Source organism: Phoenix dactylifera, unplaced genomic scaffold (assembly GCF_009389715.1).
Source record: "Phoenix dactylifera cultivar Barhee BC4 unplaced genomic scaffold, palm_55x_up_171113_PBpolish2nd_filt_p 000092F, whole genome shotgun sequence".
NCBI lineage: Eukaryota > Viridiplantae > Streptophyta > Magnoliopsida > Arecales > Arecaceae > Phoenix > Phoenix dactylifera.
Window position 1 is genome coordinate 155972 of NW_024067680.1, and position 19229 is coordinate 175200.

General features: G+C 38.8%; 2 protein-coding genes across 2 annotated transcripts; one reads left to right on the plus strand and one right to left on the minus strand.

Annotated features, from left to right (window-relative positions):
* Positions 1-8351: 8351 nt before the first annotated feature.
* LOC103724207 (dnaJ homolog subfamily B member 14-like) lies at positions 8352-9173 on the plus strand. Its single transcript, XM_008815399.1, has one exon. It carries the CDS (start codon positions 8352-8354, stop codon positions 9171-9173), a length of 822 nt encoding a protein of 273 aa, XP_008813621.1.
* Positions 9174-12875: 3702 nt separating this feature from the next.
* LOC103724204 lies at positions 12876-14688 on the minus strand. The gene is made up of 2 exons (XM_008815395.3): positions 14109-14688; positions 12876-13407 (listed from the first exon to the last, which is right to left on the minus strand). The coding sequence occupies exons 1-2, from the start codon at positions 14560-14562 to the stop codon at positions 13364-13366; spliced, it is 498 nt and encodes a 165-aa protein (XP_008813617.1). The 5' UTR covers positions 14563-14688; the 3' UTR covers positions 12876-13363.
* Positions 14689-19229: the final 4541 nt, after the last annotated feature.

Genomic DNA, 19229 nt, shown 5'->3' on the forward strand with positions numbered 1-19229 from the left:
TAGAGACCAATACAGGGTGCAAGTTGCTACTCAAAGATGTTAGACATATTCCGGATATCCGCCTCAATTTAATCTCCACCGGCAAGCTTGATGATGAAGGTTATAGCAATCATTTTGGTGAAGGAAAATGGAAGCTCACAAAAGGCTCTTTGTTGATAGCAAGAGGAAAGAAAAATAATACTCTCTACATGATGCAAGCAAAGCTAAAGAAAGGAGAGGTGAATATAATTGATGATGATTTCTCTACAAAGCTTTGGCACTTAAGGCTTGGGCACATGAGTGAGAAAGGACTTCAAATTCTAGCCAAGAAGGAGTTGCTACCAAATACCAAAGGTGTGTCTTTGAAAACTTGTGTTGATTGTTTAGCCGGAAAACAACATAGAGTTGCATTTCATAGAACACCTATATCTAGAAAAATTAACATTCTAGATTTGATACATAGTGATGTATGCATGATGGATAGTAGAACTCTTGGTGGTGCACTTTATTTTGTTACCTTTATTGATGATCATTCTAGAAAGGTATGGGTTTTTGCTTTGAAATCCAAGGATCAAGTCTTGGATATATTTAAACACTTTCATGTCATGGTTGAAAGAGAGACAAGCAAGAAGCTAAAGTGCATCAGGGCAGATAATGGAGGTGAGTACAGAGGGCCATTTGAAAAATATTGCAAAGATTATGGCATTAAACTTCAAAAGACAGTTCCTAAAACACCGCAAGAAAATGGAGTTGCAGAGAGAATGAATAGAACAATTGTAGAGAGAATCAGATGTATGCTCTCTCATGCAAAATTGCCAAAATCATTTTGGGGTGAAGCTATGAGGACTGCAGTGGATTTGATCAACCTTTCTCCATCGGCTCCTTTGGATGGTGATGTGCCAGAAAGAGTTCGGACAGGAAAAGATGTATCCTACAGTCATTTGAAGGTGTTTGGATGCAAGACATTTGTTCACATTCCAAAAGATGAAAGGTCTAAACTTGATGGAAAGTCTAAAGAATGTATTTTCTTAGGTTATGGCCATGAAGAATTTGAATACAGGTTGTGGGATCCAAAAGACAAAAAGGTGATCAGGAGTAGAGATGTTGTCTTCTTTGAAGATCAGTTCATTGAAGACTTTGGAAAGCAAGAGAAGCCGAAGTATTTGAACAGTTCTCCAATTAATCTTGATCCAGTTCCTCCACCTATAGTACATGATGATGATAGGGGAGATGTGCAGGATGACAGTGAGCATAGTGATACAGGTGCTAGTGAGGGTTCTACAGATGATAATGGTCATAATGAAGCTTCAGAATATGGTGAGCTATCAAGTCAGTCTGAAATGATAGAACCAGAGGTCAGAAGGTCTACTAGACAGCACAGAGCATCATCTAGATATCCTGCTTCAGAGTATGTTTTTCTTACAGATGAGGGGGAGCCAGAATGCATCCAAGAAGTGCAGAATCATAAGGACAAGGATAAATGGTTTCAAGCTATGCAAGAGGAAATGAAATCCTTATATGAAAATCATACTGTTGATTTGGTAAAGCTTCCTAAGGGTAAGAGACCACTCAAGAACAAATGGGTATACAGATTAAAGGAGGATGAGAGCGGCTTAAAACCTAAGTACAAAGCAAGATTAGTTGTGAAGGGCTTTGGTCAGAAGAAAGGTATAGATTTTGATGAAATTATTGCTCCGGTTGTGAAAATGTCATCTCTTCGGATTATATTGGGTTTGGCAACTAGTATGAACCTTGAGATTGAACAACTTGATGTGAAGACAGCCTTCTTGCATGGAGACCTAGAGGAAGAAATTTATATGGAGCAACCTGAGGGGTTTAAAACTAAGGGCAAAGAACATCTTGTTTGCAAGTTGAAGAAAAGCTTATATGGGCTTAAACAAGCACCAAGGCAATGGTATAAAAAGTTCGATTCTTTCATGATGGGCCACGGCTACAAGAGGACAAAATCCGATCATTGCGTCTATGTGCAAAGGTTTAGTGATGGTGATTTTATCATTTTATTGCTTTATGTAGATGATATGTTAATTATTGGCCGTGATACTAACAAAATTGATAGGTTGAAGAAAGACTTAAGCAAGTCTTTTGCCATAAAAGATATGAGGCCCGTAAAGCAAATGCTTGGCATGAGAATTTCTCGTGATAGGAAGATCAAGAAGCTTTGGCTATCACAAGAAAGGTATATTGAAAGGATGCTTGAGCGGTTTAATATGAAAAAAGCTAAACCGATTTCCTCTCCACTTGCAAATCATTTCAAACTCACAAACAAGCAATGTCTTACAAACGAAAGGGAGAAAGAAGAGATGCAAAAGATTTCCTATGCTTCAGCAGTAGAAAGTTTGATGTATGCCATGGTGTGTACAAGACCAGACATAACCTATGCAGTTAGTGTTGTGAGCAGATTTCTCTCGAATCCTAGCAAAGAACATTGGGATGCAGTCAAATGGATACTTAGATACCTTAGAGGTACTTCCAAAGCTTGCTTATGCTTTGGAAATGGAAAAACTATGCTAGAAGGATTCACAGATGCAGATATGGCTGGTGATATTGATACTCGAAAGTCTACATCGGGATACATGATGACTTTTGCAGGGGGAGCTGTTTCATGGCAGTCCAAATTACAGAAATGTGTTGCTTTGTCCACTACAGAGGCCGAATATATTGCGGTGACAGAGGCATGTAAGGAAATATTGTGGATGAAAAGATTCCTCCAAGAATTGGGCTTGAAACAAGAAAAGTATACTCTCTATTGTGATAATCAGAGTGCCATTCATCTTAGCAAGAATCCTAGCTTTCATTCAAGGTCGAAGCATATTGATGTAAGGTATCATTGGATTCGGGATGTGTTGGAAGAAAAGCTTTTGCATCTAGAGAAAATGCATACCGATGAGAATGGGTCGGATATGATGACTAAAATTTTGTCTAAGAAGAAGCATGATATTTGTATACTTAAGGTAAGCTTGGTGGAGCCTCTCACATAAGGTGGGAGGGGGAGAATTGTTGGCCGAGTCCCACCTTATGTGAGGTGGGACCTAGCAATTTAAATAAAGAAACAAAAAGAGGGAAAAGAGGGGTTAGGGTTTATTATTCTATTAGAGGGTGGATGAGAAAAAAAAAAGAGGGTAGCCGTCTTGGGAGAAGTGCTTATGGAATCCATCTCAAGGAGGAGGTGAAGATCTTATTCAAAGCATCTCAAGAGGAAGAAGAACCTTGTGCAAACCTACACTCGGTGAGATTGTTCTCATTTTATTATTGGAGCCTAAACTCTTTTTCATATAAACTCTTTGTTTGTGATCCAAGGAAGAGATCCTTGATGTATATGTGATCCTCTAGCTTAGCCTAGAGAAGATACTTTGTAAGCCCATTATTGTTGATAGTGGAGGTTTGTGGTGGACTTAGGTCGGTGGTTTTTTTCCCTCATATTTGAGGGTTTTCCACCTTAAAAATTCTTGTCGCTTTTTTATGGTTTGATTTTTTTAGTAGTTCTTACATTGATTAATTATTGTGGTATTTTCATTCTACTCACACAAAGATAGGAAAGTTTTCATCTAGTGAAGGGGTCTTTCCTAACAGGAAGGTTGCTTTGTCTCCTGTTCCTAAGCACGTAAAGGAAATTAGGGAAAATTTTCTTTGATGTTGTCTTGTGGTGGCAAAGCAAAATTTCAGTAATCGGAGGAATAAGGGGTTCGCTGTTCCTAGCGTGTCTAGGCTTGATTGCAGAACTTCTCTAGTGTGAAGCTAACTTGGACAGCCCATGGTTGGTTAATTTGGTAATAAACTCCCTCAGATTCCCCTAATTAGATAATGAGCTAAGCTCGAGCTTCATACAAAGCAAATAGGTGAGTCGAGCTGAGATTCTCCAACATGCAAACATTATGCGGAAGAGACTTGGGTTTTGCTGGAGAATTGACTTGTGCAAGTGATTAACCTGCCAGGCAAGAAATTCATGACTGAGTTCATCAATGCTTTTGTTTCTTGATTTTCTAAAGCGCAATTAATTATAACAGCCTCAAGCCCAGATTAGCTCATTAGCCCTAGGCTCTTGTTGGCACGAATACATGTGCAGTTTGGTGAATATATGGGCAAAGATTGGCACCATTGCAAGCATGCAGCAAAGGAAAAATAGTTATTCCCGACACCTAACTGCCGACAGTAGGGAGAAGCGTCGGCAATTTCACTGGCGTGCCCAATTTTGCCGACGCGTTTAAATAGCATCGGAATATACTGACGCTTTTTTTATGGGTAGGAGGAGCCTGACTTAGACGATGCTAAAAAGTATCATTAGAAACCAAAATGGAAACAATGCTTTAGCAAGCATTGTCGGAGGCCGATTCCTTCAACGATGCTTTAGAAAGCATTGTCGGAGACCCATTCTCCCCCCTCCCCCCAAAATCCCAAACCCCAGCCGCCCTCCTTGCAAATCCTTAACCCCCGTTTTCTTCTCTCCTTACAAATCCCTAACCACCTCCCCTTCTCTCTTCGAGCCCTTGACCCTCGACACCCTCCGCATGTTCCAGGCTATCTCCCCAACTAGCTCTCAGGAATGTGCAACACGATCACCTTCTTCAGCTCGCCTCTCTCTCCCCTCCTCCCCTGCTCTGCCCTTTTCTCCGCTCCGCCCTCTGCAGCGGCGAAGGATGAAGAGGAAGTGCACTAGCCTCCGATCGATGTCCTCTTCTTTTTTTGGTTCGATGATGGAGATGTCTGTCATGAAGATGATATCGGAGAAACCCGTCGTCATCTACTCCAAGAGTTGGTGCTCGTGAATTCTGATTTCTCTCTTTGATGACGTCGATTGATTCGCTTACATTTTGGTTGATGGGGACTGGAGGTTTTCGATAGAGGTCAAGTCGCTCTTCAAGAGGATTGGAGTGGAGTCTCTCGTCATAACTTGATCATCTTGGTGACTTCTTATTCTTGTTTATTGAATCTTTTCTCGTGGACCTTCATATTGGTTTCTTGATAGTTTTCTCATTGATTTCTATTTAATTTGAATCGCATTAGTGGTTGGAATTTTCTTGAACTATATAGGGGTTGTTATATTTCTTGGTCAGGATGGAATATGTGATATGATTTGTTTCTAAGACTTAGAAATTGGAATCTTGGCTGCTGATGTTTTGGATCTGTTGCATCGTGAAACGGTTGTTGTGTGTTGATTGTCAAATTTAGGTGTTTGATTGGTACTCAGGAGGAGGCCTCCTTCTCGATCTTGAGGATGTAGGTAATGGGATCCTGGAACTCGGCTAGGGTAGGGTGGTACTCAGGAGCTAGGGGGAGAGATTTCAGCCATTGAGGAACCTTCGTGGGAGGGAGAGGTGGGGGCAGCTTCCGAGCTTCGCCATTGGAAATTCCGGTATCTTGATTTGTTGAGCTTGCTAAAAGAAACAACATTTTAAACGTAGTTATAATTATTTTTTATTAAAAATAGCGGTTAAAAGCCGACGCTTTAATACGTCGCTAACTGCCCGATGACGCTTTTAAGCGTCACTAAAAAGCATTGCTAAAAACTGACTCTTTAGCGACACTTTTGAAAAGCGTTAGAAAATTTTTTTTCCCACTTCCACCTAGCCGACACTTTTGCGATGCTTTAGAAAGCATCAGCGAAAAAAATAACGATGCTTATAAGCATCGGTATAGGCTTTAAAAAGCGTCAAAAAAGACAATTTTTTTTGTAGTGATGATTTCGTGCAACTTTTAAGATTCAAGTTACTTGTAGGGATGCAAATGGGTCGGGTCGGACCAACCACAAGCATAAGTATTCTACCAAAAGCATGACCAACCATGCAAAGAATATCTCACTTATTCATAAGTGGTAGCGCATTCCAACTATTCACTACTCCAGGCATCAAAATTAGAAATTTTGAATCACTACAATAAGGAGTTTTGCAATGCACTAGGCCAGGCAGCTGGGCCTGCACCCTCGTGGCCCGCAGACCCAAATGGTTACTTAGTTCAGGTCAGGTCGTAGGGTTGGAAACCCAAAATTGCCCAAATTTTAAATGGATCGGGTCGGGTCGAGTCAGGTCATAATTCAGAAAAATCAGACCCGCTCAAAAAAATAGAATGGGTCCAATTTTAGAACTCAATCCAGCCCCACCTATCCTTTAAAATAGGTCGAATCGGATCTAAACGAGTCGGATCGGGTCGGGTCATGGGTCAAATCGACCCGTTTGCAGCCTTAGTTACTTGTATGCACAACGGGGATACCTCTAAGCCTGCATGCACCAAAATGCATGCTTAAAGCACGTATTTACATACAAAACTGGTCGATCGATCAACCAATTGTTTACTTGATAACTACTTCGTCCGTACTATATTTTCTTTTGGGAGAAACAACAAAAGAAAAATTTCATATGTTAAGATATTAATCATCTCCATGCAAGACTGATATCGATTAAGTGGAGATCTCAATTTTATTATTTTAAGCTGGGAAAGCTTTGGACTGAACCGAGTTATTCTGTGATCATGATTGATAGTAGCCAAAATATCGACATCTCTTCCAATATGGTAAAGGTGAGACTAGGTACTTGTTGAAGGCATTCATTTTATACTTGCTTATTAAAAGTTATTTTTAAGTAACTAAAAAAAAAAATCTTGGACACTGCATCGACATCTTACTGATTGATATTTCGTGTTGCATGTTGGGCTGGTAGATTTGAGTCATAAACTGCTATCCTAGATTTGAACTTGTTAGGGAGCTTGAGTCTATATTTGGAATGCAAACTCTATCCTTCCAGAATTGGATTGGATGTGGGTAGGATCGATCAAACGGGGAGGGTTCGAAAGAGATTAGGTCTGTGTTGGATTAGGTATGGATTTGGTGATCTTTATAGATAATAACAGAGATGTCAACTTCTCCAATATGGTAAAAGTGAGATTAACCATCTATCCAAGGCATTGATTTTATATTGACTTATTAAATAACCCAAAAAATCTCAGATGATGCATTGACATATTATTGATAGATATTTCATATTGTAGGTTGGACTGGTGTGCCAGGTCAAAAACTATACTATCTTAGATTTGAACTTTGTGGGGAGATTGAGTCGATATTTGAATCCAAACTCTATCGGTCCAAAATCAGACGGGATGTCTGTAGGAGCACATCGGGATTGGGTTCGAAGGAAATTAGGTCCCTGTTGAATTAGGTCTGATAGAGCTTGAGTTCAGTTTTCAAGATACCATTATTTGAAAAGCTGTATCCTCTTTTATACCCTTAGAATTATTCAATAATGAAAACTCAACGTATAATAAGTTTTATATGAAATCCATGGTATTAGACTAAAGTTATCCATCATTACCAAGTAGATTATCAAGTATTCATTAGGGTCCACTTTTAGTTTGGGTTGGATTTATAAAATTCAGATTAATACTCGAAAAATGGCCAGGGCTGATAGGGTTCAGTTCTACTTTAGTAGATCCAAACATGAACCTTAATGGTTACATGGATCTATCTTTAGACTAATACTGGACCCTTGCATCTATGAGTCCAAGTTAGGTCCATGTAGGACCTAGGGTAGGTAAAAAACTAGCACTCCTGGTGATATCTATATATGGGAACTGGAGACAAGTTATAACATTCGACAAATTTATTATGACTATATTAAAACAATACAATTTTTAAAATAGTCTCATTACGTCTCTACGTCTCTACTTTAAATCCGAGACCATATGTATTAACTTGGTAGATGGCTCGAAAAGATCCAATATTTGTTTAACTTAATCTAACTAAAATATGGTTTTAAGTTTCATTGCACACTATTACTCTGTAAGTAATGCAGAAGATTTCATTATTTTAACCTTAGCTCTTTTATTCAATTTAGTTTTCAAGTTTAGATTATGATTGTGTATAAGATTGGCGGGTCAAATTCAACATGCTAGGTCCAACCCAAGCCACTGAATTCAGAGATTGATTTAAAAAATATATATATGATCCATATGTCTATTGGTATTAAACTGAGATCAAATTGAGATTAATTTTATTTTCTCGAGATTATCCACTCTATTTACAAAATATATATATACTTAATTAAATTATTTTTTAATTAATTTTAATTTATTTCCTAATAGTTTAAATTATCATGCAAATTACAGGGTGTCGTTTCACGTACAGCAGGAGGCCCAGTCCCAACGCATCAACGATTGCCCCGCCGTCAATTGATTCCGGGGATTGCGGAGCCGGAACCGAAGAGGATTCGGACTCTTTTTGCAGTCGCTGTTTATGGAGTTTATATATGCATCCGAGTTCTCCAAGATCTCCACGCAAACACGGTTCCGTTGTTACTCCCATACCCACCGCCCCTTCTTTGTTCTCTCCTCCATCCAATTCCCTTCTCCTCCTTTTGCTTCTGGAGATGCAGAGCAACCAAGAAGAGGCAGAGAGGGCCATGGCCATGGCCGAGGATCTGTTCAAAGCCAACGACGTCGAGGGGGCCATGAAGTTTGCCCTCAAGGCCAAGACCCTCTTCCCCTCCCTTCCCGGCCTCCCGCAGGCGATCGCCGCCTACGAAGTCCACATCGCCGGCGAGAAAAGAAAGCGAGGTGACACCCACTGGCGCTACGCGGTACTCGGCGTCACCCCTTCCGATACCTTTCAAGCCATCAAACGACGATACAAGAAGTTGTGCATCCAGATCCACCCTGACAAGAACCGTTCTGCCGCCGCCGACGGAGCCTTCATACTAGTAAAGGAGGCCTGGGACATGATATCCGAAGGCTATGCCGAGGCACAAAGTTGTGGTGCAAACACCCATGCAGGACCAAAAGTTGCTCGTCAAGGTACCAGGAATACTCGTAATACTTCCAGTAGTCATGGTGGAGCTAATGCTCATGGAGGTCCTAATAGTTCTAGTACATATGGAAGTCCTACTGATGCTAATGGGGGTCCAAATACTACCCCTAATTCTTCACATGCTTTTGGAGGAGGTAACAATGCTTCTGGCAGTTCTCGTGGTCATGCTGCGCAAGGATATTGGTACTGGGAATTCTATAATGCTTATGGGCCAAACTCGTACCGTAATTACCATCAGTGTAATTTTTATGGTGCATACTTTATCCGGCAACGCGTGGTTCTAGTTCCATCGACTCCCTGGCATGTCCCAAATCATGCAAGCCATGAGCATCGGGCAAGAGGCGGGACCAAAAACCATGAATTTGGATGGGCATGCCGATGTTAACATGTGTTAGCATAATTTTAGAAATTACGCAACAACTTTTGTTAGCATAATTCTGATCAGTATTTTTTTTTTTATTAGAATGATTTTGTTAGAGTAATTTTGGAGATCATATAACAATTTGTATCAGCAAGTATTACTTTCTTTTATAAGCATAATCTTACATCAGTTTATATTATTTTTTTTGTATGAAGTCTGTAAATGAGTATATATAACTCCCAGATATACTGAATGTGACGGAATAGAAAAATAAAATTATTTTTTTTCTTTTTTTTGGTTTTTTTTTCTTATTCTGCAAATATTTTAACAACATAAATTCAGCACAAACAGTGAATGGGTCTGAGGTAGTAGGTCGAATCTGCTGGTTGTTAGCAAAACGTTTAATTCCTACTGTTTTTCATATTATGTTCTACTGGTACTGCTGCTATTATTTGTAGTTGACATAGGTTGAGTTGTGTGATTTTTCTACTTAATGATAACTATACATATTTGCAAGCTGTTAGAAGTGGTGGAAAAATACAACTAAGAACTAGTCCCACAAAAAACTTCCGCTATTTAAAATAATAGAATTATAATAGATTCTTCCTAGTTCAACTAGAGGCTGTACAAAAATCCAAATCGTTCAATCCGTAGCTCTTAATGCCAGAAGCTAATTTGGATAATCATCCAGCACCTTTTTTTCCTCTCTAGTTTTTTTTCGAGAACTTGGATGACCGAAAACTGGCCTAAATACTAAAGTGAGGATCGTCAAGTCGTAGTCCCTTTATCTATATCAAGACCCAAGAAAAGAGATCGACTTTTCTATGGACTCAGTTGGCAATCCCAATCCCTCTTGTATGTCTAAACTATAAATTCAGGTGCCCAAGCAGGGGCAGCCCAATGCATTGGTGGCTTAAGATGAATTCACAAAGGGAGGCCTTTTTTAAAAAAAATAATAAAAATTTTAATAAGTGTAAAATAATTTAAAAATTTATTTAAGCCACTGATGAAAATGCGCTATGTGTCTGAATGCATTGTGATATCAGAACCCAAGAGTACTTTTTGTTGTTATGATAAGCTCGTTAGAGATTTGGTTTTCCTTTTTAAGCCAAATTGGCAGTTCCTGACAGTTGAACACCTCGATCATGTTGGAGGGGAACTGTTCTCCATTTGTGAAACGGCTAGGAGCTTATTGTTGCCACCAGGAAAAAGTTTCAGCATTCTTAGGTTCAGGAATGCTTGCTGAATAGTGAATACTTACAGGGTTTCTATGTGCTTTGTTACATGCGGATTTGTAGACTGAAGCTTGGAAACCAATTGGAAGTTGGCATTTCAGAGCTTGGTTTCAGGCAGTGTGAGGCCTGTTTTATCATTCAGAGATATTTTGGGTTCCATTATAATATTCCATCACAGTAAGTAACAATTTTTGAAGTGTAACTATAGATGGAGGTTGCATTGGTATCAATCGACACTCCACCTCTGCTCTCATGTTTTACTGGCACGGCACAACATAGTTTGCACTACCATGGCACGGTTTTATTTTTCTACTGGCAACTACGCTCAATTGTTTCGTCTCTTCATGTTTACTTCAGTGTGCTGAATCTTAACTTGCAGACTTATCAATTAAAAATTTAAAATATGATTTATATCTCTGTCTGAAGATAAACTGCCATAGCAAATAATCACTTTACTCTACTTCAGTTTTTCAGCAGGCTTTGCATATGTCTACTAGCATTCTACTTTAATTTCAGCAGGCTTTTCACTCTTCCCCATATAAATTTAAGATCAATAATTTTAGAAATACTTATGGCAGAAAGAAGTCTTTGCATAGTTTGTTCCGACATATCTTCCTTTTTCTAATCCTTCAAGCAACGTTAAGATGACCCTGGGCTTTATCATGCTCTTTATCTTTTGTCAGAAAATTTCAATAATATTTTATGGAATTGTTGATGCACGGATCGTTTGTAGCAATAGCAATGCTAATACTCTGGTTACATGCCCTGTTCTAGATTAAAAGACTCAGCATATTTTCAAGAATGGCTTGTAAAAAACATGCACTAAGGCATAATTCTTTAATAATGGGAAATGGAGAGAACTAGAGTTGTTTGCTTATAACTGGAGTTCATGTCAAGTTTTTATAGTTACTTCTACTCTTGTATGCAATGTTGTTTGTAATGTGCGTTTTTATTCAGATTAGGCTTTAGAGTGGGATGAAAAGTAAAAAAGAAAAATCCATGTAATATGGTTTTATGCTTTCATGTTTATTTAATAAGCATCACATGTAATCTCCAAGACTCCAAACGAAGTCAAATTTCTGCACTTGATAAGAGTCCAACAATCCATACCGTTCTTTTTCTTTTTCTTTTTTCTAGGAAGCCAATATCATTCAGTTGGCCCAGCATACTTTGAAGACATCTAGGGGAAACAACAAAAAAGCTGGATATGTGTAAAAAACAATTAAATAAACCCCAACCTCTAAATTTCCTTCCCGCTACAAAGCATAACAAAGGAAGAGAACCATTGAACCAATATACTGAATCAGAGATTCAGAATAAATTAAAAGTAAAAAATTTTTGGTTGGTCGAGTATATGATAACAAAAATAAATAACCCATTACCCATGTTACCCATTACCCAAGTAACTCAAGTTAACCAACAAAGAGAACAGTCAACAGAACAATGAACACCCTAAAGAGTAAAGGCGGAATGGAAGCTCACCTCCGGCAAGGATGGAAGGCTGGGCCGTCGGCCGAGAAGGAGAAGAGACACTGTCTGCCGTCACACTGGCGATGCTGCCTCCCTGATTCCCTCGTCACTCTCTTCGGCCGCGTGCCGACGGGGAGGACCAAGGAAGGTGAGAGCAAGTGGCGAACGGGGCCAATGGCGAACGGCGAAACGGGCGATGGATGAAACTCGGAAGAGCTAAGGAGTAAGTGAGCAACTGAGTAAGGAGAAACTAGAGTCTAGGGAAGGAAGAACCGAAGAAGAGTTTAGAACTTAAACTCTTCGCCGAAGAAGAGTCTTCAGCCGAGCCGAGGATGGCGGTCCGGCAGATGGAGAAGACTGGCTATGGATCGTAGCCGTAGGGGCGTAGGGCCCTCCATAGCCCCGTTGTTTGTTGCCGTTGGCTCTCATGCCTTGCTGGTCCGCTGGATGCCTGCCTGGATCCTAGATTCGTACTTCGTAGGTAGGGCAGCAGGCAGATCCAGGCGGCAGCTTGCAGCTATGAATCCTAGGATGGGCAGCTGGAGAGTGGAGATGAATGGCGATCCTAGGCTGGAGAGGAGGCCTTCCTTTGGGCCAAGGCCTTAGACGACCGCCTCGGTCGCCTAAGGCTTGGGCTGGCCCTGTGCTGGCGGTCGCCTAAGGCTTGGGCTGGCCCTGTGCCCAAGCTAGTCCCATCTCTAATTCGTTCCATCATAGAAATTGGTCAGTATCATGGAACTAGGTCAGAGAACTCAAGGATGAGACTAGAGATTTGAGCTGGACCAACCTTCACCAAATATGATAGAAGCCTAAAATAAAAAGTACACATAGATCTCACAATGGATGGAACCCAGAAACAAGACAACAATAGTAATATGATATGTTTTCATAAAAAAAAAAAAACAGTAATTATTGATAGACAGTATAGAGCTCTGAATAAACGTTAATGAAACAAATATACTAAAATCTGACAACTTCTCCTCGAAATGGATATTACCATAAGGTGTTCACCAAAATCAGCTATAGAACAAACATCATTAGCATAAACAGTAAATCCTTTAGCAAGAAATTCTTTCGATTCCATGCAGTTGAGTTGCTACAATCCTCTAAACTTACACTAAAAGAAACATGTAACCAAGGTCTCATTGAAGGGAAGAGGAACAATGTACCTCCATAATGTATGATAGACCTGGTTCTAGCCATACCATTACTCATCTCAAGCACCATTTGTTCAAGTCTAGTTGCTAAACATCTCATTATTACACCCCACTCTCAAAGTTTTGTAAAGATGAGGAGGAGATCGCTCCAATATCACATATGCTGGTAATGACACATGGATCTGTGAACAGAGGAAACAAGAGGGGGGAACTAAACTAAAGCAGCTGCACTGATACAATCTCACCAATGCTTCCATATTAGGAGTAGAAGACAAGAACCACATATTAAGTTAGAGAGAACAGGGGAAGAGCGACAGGGAGATAAAATGTGAAGCATCTTTTTATTTCTCGCTCATCGTTGCTCCTCGAGTGCTTTCTCTTCTCTGCCACGAAATCCTGCAAAAGAATCGCATGTTTCACTTGGTTAGAGTGGAAAGACAAGAATCACTTGGAAACAAAGGTACCACGTAGTCATTTCCATTTCGGTAATATATCAATAGACCATCTCAATTGCTAAACAGTTGCATGCATAACTACTAAACAAAAACGAATTACAAAACAAAACGTTATAAAAAGTAACGTGTCACAATGAGACAACAATTATAAAATAAAATAAAGAAATAGCCCTGAACCATTTGGAACTAAGCATTAGTAACAAAGCTCAAGGACAAGAAGTGAAACGCTCAACAGTACTACTTTCCCTATTATAAGAGCCAATACATACCCAGTATCATTAAAACAAATGATCTTTTTAAGGTGAAACCGATCAAATTCATCTAGAGGAGGAACAGAGTAGAAAAATGAGTATCCACAATCTACATTAAACAACTGCAGAAACATAAATCACATCAACATGAATCCATACCCTTTAACACTATTCTCCATTTTCTCAAAATTACATAATCGCAGTTCAATCAGAGTCCAAAACGGAGCTCAAATGAAACTAAACTCCAATTTGATAAACGTTTTAAACAATCATAATCCAATGCCAAAACAAGGAAGATCCTGTTTTGATTCAAAAAATCTGAACTTTCCCAAATTCTACGAGAAACCAAGAAGCAAGCATCAAAAAGTTGGCATTTTTAAGGCGTTTGCACCTTCTCGGATGCCGGGAACGATCTTCCCTTCCCTCCCCGGCTGGCACTCCGGCGGGTACTCGAAGAGGGAAATGGAGAGCTGCTTGTGGGCGACGCCGATGTCAAATAAGATGACACCCGAGGAGGGGTCGGTAACGAGGATCTCACGGATGGGGAGCCAGAGGAATAGCTCCTCCTGCGAGACGCCGACGACGCCATGGAGATCACCGTAGCTGAGGTTTCCACGCACCACGCGGTCGAAGAAGACGAGGCTGTCGAACCGGGCATAGCAGGGGTAGTCGAGATGGACCTCGAGGAGGCCGGAACGGGGGTCGAGCGAGAAGGACTCCACCGCGCGGGGGAGGAGCCCCGGGGGAAGACCATGGGCACGGAGGAGATCATGAATGGAGCCCGGAGAGGCCAAGGGAAGGAGGAGGGCGAGACAGCCAAGGAGGAGAAGAGATTCGGAAGCCATGGCGAAGACTCCTGAGAGAGAGAGCCAGCGAGCGAGTGGGGTGTCTGTACAAAAAGGAGGGGTTTTGGAAGCAGGACAAATGAGCTGGGGGGAAGAGAGAGGAGAGTGAATGGTGTGAGAGCAGGGGAGGGGGCATGCCTTCCGGTGGGTAAAAAAGGAGGATGATATTTGAATTGCCCATAATAGCCTTGTGTGGACATATCTTGGAAACTTTTTTTTTAATTTTGGCTAGAAGCAGCATTATTTGGAACAAAACAAAAAGGCATAGATCAAGTAAAAAAAAAAAAAAAGATAACATTTTTAATTATAATATTTTTAAAATGTTTCTATCTATTTTTTAAAAAATTAAAATTATAGACCTAAGTATACGATAATGATGTTTGGTAACATAGGATAAAATAAGCTAAGAAAAAATATGTTATTCCTCTCATCTATTTCAATTTATGTCACATCAAAACAATCCCTAAGGTATAAGAATGCAAATAAAGAAAAAAAAAAGGCGTAGACAGGTCATTATGCATAAAATGATATAGATAATTATGCATGAGTGATCCCTAAGGTATATTTGCTTTAAAATATAAAAATAATCAAAATATTGTATATTTTATCCACTAAAATGAAATATATACATTTTATCATTTTTTAAATATTTTTATTTTTATTTATCTTGCATACCATGGAGGAACAAAATACTTTAGAAAATTTCTATCTATAAAAAAATTGATAAACAAAATTATATAATTTTGTTACTCTCCAAGTGAACTTAATTTATTTAAAAAGTTAGTTTCAAATTATATAATTGAATTTGACAAAGCCATCCGGCAAGTTGGATAACTATAGGGTAGGTTATGTTTAAGCTCAAATTGCTGATAATATAAAAATTAATCGTACATCAGAAAAATTCTATCATATTTAGGAGGCAAGTTACATGTGAATGTAGCAGTAACGTCCGTGCTCACATTTGGAGGACTTTGGAACGCTCGTACACGCATTTGCATTTGCTCATGAGAATGTTCCATGTGGCCCCTCATTTTCATTTTTTAGCCTAAGCATAGTTATAAGACACACAACTAGTTAATAACATAAATTAGAGCAAGAAGTCATATTCTTGTGTGACTAATTTTGGGCATCAAGGGATGGTAAAAGAGAGAGAATCATCAACTTTGCTTTGGTGGGATTTTGAGGATACTTTGCTGTAATCCAACTTTGCTTTAGCAAGACCAACCCTAGATACCTTAATTTCTAATAGTTTTAGAACGTTTCTATGGTGATTTTTTTTTAAAAAAAGTACTTTCAAAAAGGATGATACGCTGCATTAGAATGGCAAGTTAAGTTAGTCCTCAAAATAAGGCATCTTTAGGAAAGACAGTCAATTGTCATCAACACTAATGAATTATCATTGATAAGCACTAGAAGAGATCATGTTTCTTGCCGCATCTATCAAGACTTAGGGCAATCATATAATCTCTCGGCAAAAAACCAAGTAAAACAGAGAATCACTTGTATTTAAGCTATAACATAACCTTTTGTTAGTAATAAAAACTTTGATTCATTAAGTATTGCAAATAATGTTTCCAAGCTCTCTTTTATCACTTCAAAATATGTTATAATATACGTGGAAGGGTATCTATTATATTGGTCCCTAAAGGAGATGGTTTGTTCTAAATTTGTAAAATACCAGGGGCATCCACGTAAATTTCAAAAGTGCCAGAGAGGAATGGGAATCGTGTTAGAGGAAGACAAGAGTGGAAGAAAACGGAGGAAGCGTGGCAGGCGATGGCTTCTAAGGAGCTCGTTGGCCACCCCATGCCGAACTGAAAAGGGAAATGAAAAGGAACGGGGATTTGTATTTTAGCCCCTTTTCTTTTTAAGTTTTCCTTTTTTAACGCAAGTAGTGTCCCTTGAAGAACCATGGAAGTTGACAAGAGTTTTTGTCTCACACGTGAAGCAATCCTGAAATCGAGTACAAGTATGAGATTGAAGTGTCATTTTTACCTTGTCAGCCATTGGATCTTAACATTGCAAATAGTTTTTCAAAATTCATGAAAAATAGGAGCAAATCCTAATTTAAATGCCTAAGGTCTATCTCCTATTATACTTGTAATATTTTGAATGCCAAATAATTATTAAAAAAGCATAGAATATGTAAAGTTATAGTAAAGTTCTTTCTTCAGGGGGATAATGCAAAACAGGAATTTGAAATTGACAATTAATATGAGCAAGGATGCTAATAGAAAAATGTGTGAAGATTATATTACACATTAGTTGTCTTGTAATTCTCACTTTTTAGCGGACACAATTCTTTAATTTAGGCACTAAAATGTGGTATAATTGTGATAATATGCAGCAAAAATGATGTTTTATGATCGAGAAAGAGTAAATGTGTATATAATATTCTAATAATTCTAAATAGCATCATCTTTCCGCTATTGGACGAAGGTTTTATGTTCAAGAATTACTATGGTGTTTTCTAGAGTATATGGTGCCGATAATTCTTCTATAATTCGAATTGCTTATTATTATTGTCTTATTTATTATAGAATATAAAATAAGTTCTCTGCACAATAATGATGATGATAATGGAGATCAAAATAACAAGATGGAAATTTCAAATAAATGAACTTCCTATTTCAAGAAAGAACGATGGTGGCTTGGAGGAGCGTAGGCATAGAATTGGTAATAGTTAAAATGAAGATAATCATGAATTCAAAAACATTAGGAGATAATTGCCCAAGTTTGCATTGACCATCAATTTTACGCTTTGTTGTCGACAAAATTACCTAGGAAGCCACTCTAGGAACATTATCTAGTTTAAATTAATTTCCAAAATTGACTTGAATATCGAGGGAAGCAATAGAAATTCATTTCTAAGTATATAGGAACTAACGAAAAATATATTTTAAACCGTAAGCAAATATCCGGTGAAGTATCTCGCATCAAGCCCAAAGTATCCTTGTTTATACAAAATAAGAAGTCAAATATGATAATGTAGGTACGTAAAACAATTGTGTGCATTCAGTCTAACAAATAGAAACATGCATCCATGTTATCCTATGTTTGTGCTGATATTGGCACCATATTTGTTTCTCGACATCAATAAGTCATGCCAGAGCTTGATGTCAATCCAAGATTGCCACTCAAGAAAATATTAGAAAAATTCAAGAAGGCATATCTCGTTTTCTTACTAGAGGTGAGTAGGCAAACTCATGGGAAGCATGAATTGGAGAATGCTTATGTAAAACAAAAAGGTTATATACAAACTTACAAACTAGAAAGTGGAAACATGTCTAGGGATCATATATATTTCTAGACTCTTTCAAGACCACCTTGAAAAAGCCAAATATGACAGAAAATCTGGCAGATAATCTTGAGTAACTTGTCAAAATTGTATAAAGAGAGGGAACCCCGAGCAGTGACACAGAAACCTAAAGGCGCCTGCAGAAAAACGCTCCCACTATTTAAGCATTTGTATTGTGGGCCAATATTGGTGCTTTTATTTGTTGTCTACTTTGTTTCAGAGCTTGAAGCAGCGACACTAAGGATTCCTATTAAGAGCGCCATAAGATCTATAAACAACCCTTTCTCCTCAATTGGCATCGACTTCAAACTTCCACTGATGCTGTGTTCTTGGGTAACAATGGTGGTATACTTGGTTACTTTCTCGAATCTTCACTGTTGTATTCGTCTAAAGGTGTGGAATATGGTATCCTAATTAATCTTATCTTGTTACTAGCATGTGACATGTGAGAATGATCTGATTGTAGAATAACAATAGATAAGACTTGGCAAACCATTTATGGTGACACATTTTCTGCTGCATGGAAGTCCTTTGTAATAATCACACGTCCCTTTTGCTTCGCAAGGGGAGTTCATTCAATTTAGAAAGGGACGCATAAATTCTTTGAGATAGCATTGCACTCAACTTACAATATTGTCCTATGGCGAGAAGCATGCACAGGAGTTTATTTCTAAAGGAAAAAAGTTCGTTCAGAGAACAAGTTATTATAGATGCTTCTATTCTCTAGCAAATACTCTTTAACTGTCTTTATTGGTTCGGATTAGTGACACATGTTAGGTAGAATTTAGGAAACTGCTTAGCAAATTAATAACATAATTTGTGGCACATATATCACTCATTGAAGCCCTCTCATTTTAAAATGAGTATGATATATAGAAAATAGAATCACAATGGTGCTACTGATAGGTAGTATCTAAATCTCACCTGTTCAAATACGCCATTCCATTAAAATGCATCCAAGATGAGCATAAAGGAGAGTTTGGGGAGTCCATAAACAGGATGAGATCAAGGACATATTGCTTGTTTATAAGAAAAATGTGGAGGAAGAAAATTTATATATGGTAGTGATATTCTTAACAATATGTTTAGAGAAAAGAGCGGCTTTTTGTATGTATATATGTATGTGTAACGACCCAGGATCTCACCCAAAATGGCTAGCCGAAAGTTACTATTTGGGTTCCTTGATCCTTTATAAATACCCAAGATCTACCCAGCGAATAACCGATGTGGGACTAAACACACGCCCGCACGGGTCCTCACATACTCCCCCCGTTCAAGCCCTGACGTCCTCGTCAGGCTAAGGATTCAAATCCATTCAAATCTAATCACAAACACCATCGGCTCATGGTTAGCCCCAATGGATCCGTGC